Source organism: Parasteatoda tepidariorum, chromosome 10, assembly GCF_043381705.1.
Source record: "Parasteatoda tepidariorum isolate YZ-2023 chromosome 10, CAS_Ptep_4.0, whole genome shotgun sequence".
NCBI lineage: Eukaryota > Metazoa > Arthropoda > Arachnida > Araneae > Theridiidae > Parasteatoda > Parasteatoda tepidariorum.
The window spans coordinates 63,985,536-63,997,312 of NC_092213.1; the positions used below are offsets into that span (position 1 = coordinate 63,985,536).

At 30.6% G+C, this 11,777-nt stretch overlaps 1 protein-coding gene across 1 annotated transcript; it reads right to left on the reverse strand.

Annotated features, from left to right (window-relative positions):
- Positions 1-776: 776 nt before the first annotated feature.
- On the reverse strand, positions 777-11,777 carry LOC107448775 (monocarboxylate transporter 3). Its single transcript, XM_016064105.4, has 5 exons — positions 11,494-11,777; positions 8,230-8,428; positions 5,869-6,012; positions 2,366-3,325; positions 777-1,036 (listed from the first exon to the last, which is right to left on the reverse strand). The coding sequence occupies exons 2-5, from the start codon at positions 8,411-8,413 to the stop codon at positions 894-896; spliced, it is 1,431 nt and encodes a 476-aa protein (XP_015919591.2). The 5' UTR covers positions 8,414-8,428; positions 11,494-11,777; the 3' UTR covers positions 777-893.

Consider the following 11,777-nt stretch of genomic DNA (forward strand, 5'->3'; position numbering starts at 1 on the left):
CTATGAAAAAGAGAATTCAAAATATAGTTTTTGAAGTTACGTTTTATTTTTTTAAGCATCATAGCATAATAAAGTACTGAGATAAGGGGGTGTTATTCACTGGATCACCAAACGATGAAAAACCAGTGAAGGAACAAGTGTTCCTTTACTGTTTTTTTTTCTAAGTTAATGAAAATAAAAGATAAACTTTTATTTTCTTGTACCTTTAGTGATGTTCAGCATCAAAAGCATGTTAAAAATACGAAAAACAACTTCTAACCAGTGAGGGAACAGACATGTTCCTTTACTGGGCATAGATTTCCCAGTGAATGAACAATATGTGTTAATATGTTAACAATTCATGATTACAAAAAAAAGTTAACATTTTCCAAGTATTTATATGTTATAATTTCAAGAATAGGCTTGTTTTTAAATATATGTATGGCTTATAAATTAATAAAGAGCATTAAAAAATAATCAAAATTAAGTGTTCTTTTACTGGGTGTTCATTCACTGGTAAGAGCTGTTCCTTCGCTTTGTCTTCTTACTACTTGTTATTTGAACCTCCAAAACTTTAAAGCAATATTATGTAATTTATCTACAATTTTTTTTTACATAATTTGCAATTAGTAACAAATATGTTGACACTGTCATTTAACTGAAATTACGAATTTTGAAATTAATATGATTTTTTAAAAGGCAAGCGAAGCTTAAGTGTTCATTCACTGGTTAGTTTACCCTATTTAGATAGTTTTTTTCTGAACAGTTCATTTTGTAATGAGCATTTACTCAGTAGATAGAATTGAGATTGTTATTTAATACATATTACTTACAAATAATGAAAGAATATGATAATTGCAGATAATATATACAGACAGAATATCAACAAATTACTCGTAGCATTTTTCATGATTTTATGTCATATTGTCAGGTGTTGTTTTATTTCTTCTTTCTGCCAAATGAGGAACGAAGTATATGATGAGTCCACAGAAAAAGGAAATACCCGTTAGAGTGTAAATAACGCCATCATAAGATCCATGCTCTCCTCTGAAATAACCTAAAAATAAAATGTTTTATATTAAAGCAACTTATACACGCATTATTATACACGTAACTTTAAAAAATAAGATTCATAGAGAGGCAACTAGAGTGGACAATAGAATAGACAACTAGAATAGAACTAGAAATACAAGAGGAAACTAGAATAATAATTAAGAGATAGAGTACTCGCTTTAGGCATCAACAATCCAAATTCGAGAAAGGCGCACCATTTAAAAAAAGGTTATCTGATTTATATTAATGTAATTAAAATTAAAGCAAAAAATTATAATAATAAAGAGTTAATATTTTAATTGAATAATTATAGCTAAAGATAGCTTCCTTTAGGTATGAGAAAGCTACGTTCGATGCAGCAGCATTTCTCAGAAAATCATATCTGATTGAGTAAAATGCAAAAATAGAAATTTTAATGATTACTGATAAAAAAATTTTTTTTGAGTGTGTATTTTTAACAAAAAAATTTCAAAAGATTATTTGTGGATTTAGTTTTGTTTTATTATTTTTTTCAATTTCAATTATTTTTTAGTTTTAAATTTTTTAAATTGTAATTAATTCTTTAGATATTTAAGGAGTTTTTTTTTATCGAATAATTAATTTTCAAGTCCTTTTACTTTATATTTTTTTCATTAATATTTTTAATTTTAAATAATGTTTTTAATTTTGGTGGAGTTTTTAATTTTGATTATTTTTCTTTAATTTGTAATTTAAACGCTAACTTTAGTTACTGTTTTAGTTTGAAATAATTTTTAACTTCAATAAATTTTTTTTATTTCAAAATAATATAATATTAATTATTTTAAAATTTAATCATTTAAAGTTTAAATTTTTTGCAACTAAATCCGGGTGAAAGTGAATTATGCTTCAGATAAATTACACTTTAGAGGAAGTCTGTAAATTAAGTTTAATATAGTTTAAATTACATTTATTTTCTTAACAATACTTTAAGGTTTAATAATTGTTAGAAACACGTTAAATTTTTAATTGCATTTCCGGGATCAACAGTGAAAAATTCCTTACTATATGCTACACTTTTGCACATTTTTTTTCTTAATTTCCTTTCTTTCTTTCTTTAATTCTATAGTTGCATCATAATTTCATAGGTGCCTTTCTATAATTCCATAGGTAAATACAAGTTTCTAGCACAAACATCTTTCAAAATTTAAAACTAATTTTATACGACTTTCCTTATTCGATATGACTAACTGTAATCTTATAATGTTTCGTCAATATGGATGAAAATAATAATTTTCATTTTTGTTGCTTAGAAAAATCAACCATAAACTATTAAAATGGAAAATATAAAGCTTAAGAAATTAATCAACCTTACCAATCATAGGAGATATTGTTAAACTTAATGGTGCAAACAACATGGCTCTGCAAACCATTGCCATAGTTCTTTTCTCCGGCTGTATAAATTCATGGATCAAAGCGATTTGTAAAATGAGTATTGATCCATAAAATATGGGAAACAGGAACTCGATGAACATAAGGAGTAAGTAATTATACGTGAATAATAAACCAAGTAAAGTTAATCCAGTACAAAGGCAACAAATTAAAGTAATCACAGATGTAGGTAAGAATTTTTTATCAATAACAAATCCCGAACCTATCCTCCCGAATATGTCAGCTAATGGTATAATCATGACATAATAGATTTCTAGATTTACACCAACTCCTTTATCACGTACAAAATCAAGAATTATAGTCCACATTGTTGTTATCACTAGTGTAGTACCACCAGTCATAATAAACATGATAAGAAAGGATGGATCGATGAAAATTTTGAAATTTTTAAGAGTAAAAATAGAAGGAGGCTTCTTTTTCACGTTTTCAGTCGCTTTTTGATTTGCTGCTTCTGTTTGAGAACACGCGTTGGTGACTAATTTTTGATCTAGTTCAGTTGCTTCTTCTTCAGTGTTATTGGTTTGTGATTTTTCACCTACATTTTTGAGAGCAGGCATTAGTAGAGGCAAAACTGCTTTCTTATCTTCTTTCATTTCAATAGATTCCTCTTTATTTTTTCTGTTTCGAATTTCACATTTTGATTTTTCCTCGCTAGATTTCAGTAAAAAGGAGAATGGAATTAAATGCGCCATTATACCAGCTAAAACTAAAAAAGATCCATTGAGACCATAATGCTCAATGCAGGCTTCCATTATAGGTGGCATCATTACTCCTCCGAAACATGCCCCCGAATATGCAAATCCATTAGCTTTGCTTCGGTTTGTCGTGAAATGGGCATTAAGCATCGATGGCAAGTACTGCGTTCCTAATCCAAAACAATAACCTAAAATAAAGAAAATAGAAAACTCAGATATTAATAAGGTTATATGATACGTTATCGTAAAATTAACATAGCTTAGTAATTTAGTAAAAGTTTACTTGCTTGCTTCTTTGTACTATTTTGAATCTTTTAATAGATTAAATACGACCCATACTAAAATCTTTTTCTTGAATTAAATTTTGATTTGAAATAGTTTTTGTCGTCATTAAAATGCGAATTACGTATTTGAGATGCAATGTCAGAGAGCGATTTAAAGACATGCTGGACGGTTTGGTTAAGAAAGTTAGTGGAATTTATAATTTGGGTCTATTACATAGGGTTAATATAAGTTAGTTGATCAAATTAAATGCTAAATAACTTGCGAAATATTAAGCTACTTGTTCGATTACAGATAAGTAATATTTTATCTTACGTTTGTAGAAATACTATTCTCTTCTAGTCACCTCATCATGTTTAACAGTGAAATGAAATTTGAATCAATTGAACATAACTTGAAGAAAAAGATTGTATTTATTTTTGTGTTTTCTAATGCAGGGCTAAAGAGAATAGAAGGGCTGGTTCACTCCTTTGAAGTAGCTCTCGCCGCGCCAATCCTTCGATTTTCTCTAGTGACGTCACTTTGGCGCAAAGCTCGCACTTTTACTTCAAGAACGGAGCGTTTGGCCTTACTAGCTCTAACTAATATTGGATCATTTCTTTTTGCGAGATATTCTAAGACATTTGTTATTTTCTATAATGACTTTCCTCAGTTTTTGCAGTGAATTTACAAGAATTTAAAACTATTATCGAAATGCCAGTTTGCGCGATTGCAACTTGCAAAAATTCTGATATAAAAACAAAAGGAAAAAGTATAATTTTTCGCGTGTTCCCTAAAGTAAATGAACAACTATGTAAAGAATGGATTCCGAAATGACACAGTTAATATAAAACAGCAATACGTTTATTCTGTCGTAAAGAACTTTTATAAAAATTCATTATCTAAATAGAAACCGCCTCGTTACTTCATAAAGAAAGGCAGGTGAAAAGAATTAAAAAATGGATAAAGTCAAAGAAAATTAAAATGTAAATAAAAAGTATAAATAAAATATATAGTATATAGTTGAAATTCTCCTAATTTCATAACATATTTTTTAATGTAGTTATTCTAAATATTTATGATTTTTTTTAAAAATTATATTCTCTTCAATTTAAATATCTATAAATTATATCATCGTAAATTTAAATATCTATAAACAATTGTAAAATTTCTAATGTCATTATGAACCTAAATTATTATTTTGTTTCAGTAATTAGCGTTTAAGGTTGATGTTTCCTAATGATTAAGTATGAACAAATTGCTATTAACGACATATTTTAAAATCAGGGATTCTAAATTTAACTCAACTTATTGTTATAAAAGAATATGTAGATAAAAAAGTGTCGATATATGCTTTCATTTTTCTTAATAATTAAAGTTAAAACTGAACTTTTTAAAATAAAGTATTTATAGTGTCATTTTCGCCAACTAGTAAAATATTTTTATAAGTTTAAAATGGTATTTTTTTAATATAATGGCCAAGAAAGTTTTTTTGAACTATGTTTATGAATGGAAATAATGTGTTAATTACCTAAAGTTTGAAAGCTAATAACCAGAAAAAGTCTAACTTATTTTTACAAAGAGAAAGATGCAAAGATGCATCCTAATATCTTTGCGTACGATCTTCCGAGATCTGTGGACACAGGGACGTCATGAGGTGGGAAATCGTAGCTTCAGTTCTAAGAGCGGGGTGAAATAGCCCTTCTATTATCATTAGCCCTAGGTCTAATGTATATATGGGAAGGCGTTCTGTTCTCTTTATCTGATTCACAGGCTTCAAAACATGAAATTTTCTGTAATAAATATGATTTAAATTACACACTTCATCGCAAGGATTTTACTCATCCCTTACAATAACTCTATATCAAATTATTTTAACATAAAGTTGATTGACTGATTTCTCAGTGTCAGCAATTTTCTTCACTCTTGACAAGTTCCACTGTCAAAATTTTCTACCTTGTTAGCAATTTACACCACTACAAATAAGTTTAATGTTAGGGTTGCTTGTCAACCATATTTAATCGTGATCAAATCCTCCGAGCGCTTTGGTAATGGCTCCGCATTTAAAAACCATAGTAAGCAACTCGTAATTTCAATCACAGTTAGACCACATATTCATCAACGATTGGGTTGGTATTCTGTTTTTCCATCTTCTACACTATAGCAACAGAAAGGTTTCAAAACATGACAGTTTTAACGTGTACTTTTTTCTCGTTTGTTTCCTACATATTCGTTGGTTCGTTGAACTTAAGATCCCTTCTGAGATATTAGAAATATGTTATGAACCGTACTGTACAATTTTTACAACAAAATAGAATCTTTTTTCACAATATTATATAAAAATATTCTACAGTTGTCACATTTTCAGAAAAACATTGATGGATCGAAATAGGTTATTTATACAATTCTAAAAACTTAAACATCTTAACCTTCTACACATATTGATACTCGAATTAAATTTGCTACTCACCAAATATGACTCCCCATAAAAGTATAACTGCTAAAATGTCTTCTGCAAAGAAACAAGCTGCAATGCTTATTGTAGCCAGTATATTTCCAAAAATGACGAGAGATTTCATTCCGAAAATTTGTTGGAGATATCCTTGAAGAGGACCTGGAAAGAGAGTTGTTTTAATTATAAGGAAAATACTGGGTGATTCCTAAAGAAGCATATAATTTTAATGTTCTATAAATCAAGAGCAATGAAAGATATTGTGTGTAACCTGCAACAGAATTGTATGGGATTATTTTAAGTTTTGTTTGGGACAGTGGCAGATGTTCTATGTGTAACACCTTAGTCACACATCTAGCCGACAATCCATTTCCGTCTAAACGCCCAGTAATGTATTCGAATCAAATCTATTGATAATGGCTGTGATATGCTGTTTCAGTAAAGCTGGATTAACAGTGAAGGGGTGAATACTTTGTGCTTTACTTAATCCTACAGGAAAAAATCACAAGGTGTTAGGAGTTAGGTCAGAACTTTTGGGTGGCCTTTGGGAAAGTGGCATGTTGTATTCCGCTGACGACCAGTATGGTGGTGCACCATCCAATTGGATAATGAAGTTGTCAATGTCATCCTGCAACTGCGGCATCAATCAAAGAGTTAACACATCTGGTAATTGTGGCTACCGTGACAGTTTGCTCTTGGAAAAAAAAAAGCGATGAACACTTTCTTTCTAGACGCTGTGCAGAACACATTCCCATTTATCTGTTCCCCAAAAGTGAACTTTTTGCCTGTTTACCTTCTCACTGATATGAAATGTTGTATCATCGATGAAATCTGAGTGAAATATATCATGGATGCACTTGATTCAGATACCTTAACACGAGTTTGGGCTTAAATAGATTATCAGCTCGATCTATGTCGAGGTCACACATAGAACATTATTTTTTTCTTTTCCTTTTTATTCTTATCTTTCTTCCCCATAGAAGGTTCCGGAAGTGTTAATCCTCTTGCTTTTGCCTGGTGATCACCTTGTGACCAAAGTCAATGAGGTGAACAACATTAACCGCGCCACACATACCCGTTTATAGGGTATGGTTCATAGTTCATTCATACGTTCATTCATATATCACGCAACAGATGACAGCACACATAGAGAAAGACCCCTGCCCTGAGCGGGATTCGAACCTGCAACCATTTGCTTCGCATTCAGGCTAGCTAACCGCTAGGCCACCTGGCAGACTAGAGTATTCTAGTACAGTAGAACGTCGATCGATTGTATCTCAAGGGACTAATTCATTACGAAAGATGGATAGAGCATTCTAGTACAGTAGAACGTCGATCGATTGTATCTCAAGGGACCAATTCATTACGAAAGATGAATAGAACATTCTAGTACAGTAGAACCTCGATCGATTGTATCTCAAGGGACCAATTCATTACGAAAGATGGATAGAGCATTCTAATATAGTAGAACCTCGATCGATTGTTTCTCAAGGGACCAATTCATTACGAACGATAGATGCGGGAAAACGATGAATGCTGTCAATTTAAAATATCAAATAAGGCTTTAAAATGTATGAAAAGTGATGAATTTGAAAATTAGTTGATTTATTATTAGGCAAAAATTTCAATTGAAAAAAAAACATGTACTAGATGCAAAAAATTTTACGATTCAAAAAATTGTGAATGCAACATAGTTAAAATAACTGGAAATTTTGGCTTAAATACACCCTTTAGTCTTTATCACAAACAACACATTATAACAGATTATTATTCTTTTCTAGTAAATTCGTATAAATACAAAAAGCTCCTAAATGTTCAAAAATTCTGTGAGGCCTTCCGCAAAAACTTTCACTGATTTTGACCAAGTTTACTTTCTCCATCGGTTCACATTGCACTTATTCAATTTCTTGAACCGACAACACCTCAAGTTTCAACAGTTTCATCAACTATTCCATAGCATTAAATGTGAAGTTTGAGGCATTTTTCCTAAACTGCAATTTCTTCTTCACCATTAGCATCTTCTGAGAACAAATTAACTTCAATAGTTTTTGAAACTATCAGTAAAATTTCTGAACTATAGAGGCGGGAATCTTCTAGTTTCGAAAACGATTTAAACGGGTATTATTAACATTGAAAGAAAAGCATTAGTGACGGTACCATTAAAACAAGACGACACATAGGAATAAACAAAAAATGCTGGAACGATGAATCAAGGTTCGAATGTATTAACCTCGGTATATGGAACGAAAATGTCATTTGTTTCTAACTTGAAAGACTTTCCCTTCGTTTTAAGAGGCATAATTTCCCAAATTATTTCATTACAAATTATAATATTTGAAATAAAATCAGTAAATGCTTGTAAGCTTTTTAAGTACTTACCGCAAAGATTTCTCATCATGTAAGCCAAAACATAAGGGAATGATGCCTGCTTTCGGCTAACATCAAATCGATAAATAGACTCCACAAAAAATACCGACGCAAGTCTTGTTGCCCCGCCATACAGAAAATTTATAGCAAAACAGGCCGTTAAAATTTCGATGCTTGCAATAGTCTCCGCTTTCATGAAGATTACTCAAACCTAATAAAATAAAAATTAAATAGAAATTTAATATTGAATAAATGAATAATCACAATGAAATATGATATTACAATATTATGTATGATCTGTGTTTGATTTGCTTAGAATTAATTACAATGGGAAAATTTTTTTGTTGCATTTTTACAAATAGTTTAACTTGCCTAATATGGGTGTGGGTATTTCGAATCTGAAATTAGTTTTGCATTCCCGGCCATGGATTCCTATGTTATTTTAATCCTGGTGATGTGCCTTAACTCCCTACAGTGTGTGTACCAATGTTTATGCTACTCCCCATTACATACAATGTTTTTTAACTTGTACATTTATATAAAAAAGATAAAAAAAAACTGCAGCTTTAAAAGAAAAACTGATTCCAGATTTGAAATTGGCGATACCTACGATCTGTTAAAAAATCCCATGGAATAGAAAAAAATGTTCTTCAGTGTTATTTACAGTAATAAATCTCAAAGGGTCGTCATTCTATATTATACCCGATTATTATCCTGTATTATCCAGTTTATTCACTTAACTCATGAAAAATTCTCCCTGGATGGTTTGGATTGTTAAATATACATAAAAGGTTGGAACCAAAGAATAAGACCATTATTCCTTTGATGATTGTGGGTCACTGTGGATTAAGTGGAACTGGATAGAAGGGTGCTGGTGTCTTATAATTAAAAGCTAGCTATACACCACTTTGTTCGTTAAAACATCTCATTGAAGAATTATTATTCACCTGGACATCAAAAGGGTTGAACTGCCTCCGAAATTTTGAAATTTTCAGAGCATATTACTTTTTGTGATCTATTTTATTTGTTTAAATTTTTTTAAAAAATTTTTGAGTGCTCCTCACACTATTGTATTAATATATTTTGCTTTGGCTTTATTGATACAATATCGGAAAGCACTTTGCTTAACGGATATAATCGTGTGGGCTGATGAAAAGATTATATCTTTTTTTCCGGTTTTTCAAATGAAATTTTATCCCTTTTTTTTTAAACTGTTGTTTGTTATTTTTTTACTTATTACTTATTATTTTCCCCTTTTTTTCATATGTCTTTAATTTCTCTTTGTTTTATTCTTCATTTTGAACTTATCTAATGGGTTCTGTTTACTTGCAGCTTAAGCGCAATAAATGAAACTTATTGTTTTTCTTAACTTTCTTCGTGTTTTCTTGCATTTATTTTTTCATTATTATTATTATAATATGTATATATATATATATATATATATATATACATATAAGAAAGCACTAAGAAAGNAAAATAAAACTTACAATAAAAGAATAATCACAATAAAACATAGTATAAAAAAACAGGAATAGAATTTCGTATGATCCATGTTTGATTTAGACGCCCGGTGGCTGAGTGGTAGCGCTTCGCGCTCCCGTGCCACAGGTCCTGGGTTTGATCCTCTGACCGGGCAAGGTTGACTCAGCCTTTCATCCCTTCAGTGGGTCGATAAATGAGTACCAAGCATGCTTGGGACTAAACACTCTGGGTTTCGCGTTCGGTTGACCACCTGACCGGAACATCTGCTCCTGCACCCCAGAGCCCAAGGTCAAGAAAACTGAGATGGGCACAGTAGGCCCTGGCCCTCTATGGGCTGTCGCGCCGCTGAGTTTAGTTTTTATGTTTGATTTACTTAGAATTAATTACACTGGGAACAGATTTTTTGTTGCATTTTTACAAATAGTTGATCTTGCCTAATGTGGGTGTGGGTATTTCAAATCTGAAATTAGTTCAGCATTTTCGGCCATAGATCCCAATGCTATTTTAATCCTGGTGATGTGCCTTAACTCCCTACAGTGTGTGTACCAATGTTAATGCTATTCCCCATTACATATAATGTTATAATACATTTATATAAAAAAGATAAAACAATTTATTAAAAAAAACTGCAGTTTGGAGAGAAAAATTGATTCCAGATTTGAAATTAGCGATACCTGAGATCTGTTAAAAAATCCCATGGAATAGAAAAAAAATGTTCTTCAGTGTTATTTAGAGTAATAAATCTTAAAGGGTCGTCATTCTTTATTATACCCGATTATTAGGCTTTATTTTCCAGTTTATTCACTTAACTCATGAAAAATTCTCCCGGGATGTTTTGGATTGTTAAATATACACAAAAAGTTGGAACCAAAGAATAAGACCATTATTCTTTTGATGATTGTGGGTCACTGTGGATTAAGTGGAACTGGACAGAAGGGTGCTGGTGTCTTATAATTAAAAGGTACACCACTTTGTTCATTAAAACATCTTATCGAAGAATTATTATTCACCTGGGTCAAAAGGGTTGAACTGCCTCCAAAATTTTGAAATTTTCAGAGCATATTAATATATTTTACTGGCATCAGTCAAGAGATAGCAATTTTTAGACTTTTAATTCAGCATGAAGGGAAGCCTGAAGAATTGGTGCTATTGTGTGTATATATATATTATATACACACATTGCTTCTAGACCTTGCACTGAGTGATTTTAATCTTTTCCTGTATTTAAAACATCATTTTGGAAGCAATTTTGTAAGCGATGACGAATACTTGAAAACGGCCGTGACCATTTGGTTAATGGAACAGGCGGTAAGTTCATATGAAGAGGGTATTCTAAATCTAGTTGTAAGGTATGATAAGTGTTTAAACATACTTGGCAACTATGCTGAAAAAAAGAGAAACGTATGTAGAATCTGAAAATAAATTTGTTTCTTGAAAATTTTGCTTTCATTTGGTTTATTACATATTTAACATATATTTATTAAATATATGCTAAGGTATTAACATATGTTTATTACATATATTTGGTTACATATTTTACATGATATAGATTTATTTTGTTTTAGTTGCATCGCAGTTCAGTCAGTGTTTACAAGAGTCATGATTTCAAACTGTGTCACTTACAAATATATTTGTTTTAATTAGTATAATTATTATGACTATATAAATGAAATTTAATTAAAATAATTATAAAAAGTAATTAGAAAGCATAAAGCATGTAAACTTATGTTGAACAATATAAAAAATCAGACTGCTTTTCTAATTAACAAAATTGATAAAAACAGAAAATCTTACCTATTTTCTGAATGTGGAGAATCCGTATCTTTATAGATGTTTTTACGTTTGGCAGAAACGAAGAAACAATTATTTAGTAAAACAACCTTTGATACTTAATCATTCAAAGATAGTTCAATAAGTATTAAAAAAAAACGGGAAAAAAGAAAAAAAAAGAAAAGAAAAAAGAATTGCCTTGATGATGCTCGACCTTAGAGAGAAAGAGAGATAACAGTCTATTTGAAGGCCGTATTGATACACTTGTGAACGTGTCTATAGAGCTTACCAAAGCGTGGTTGCCAAGT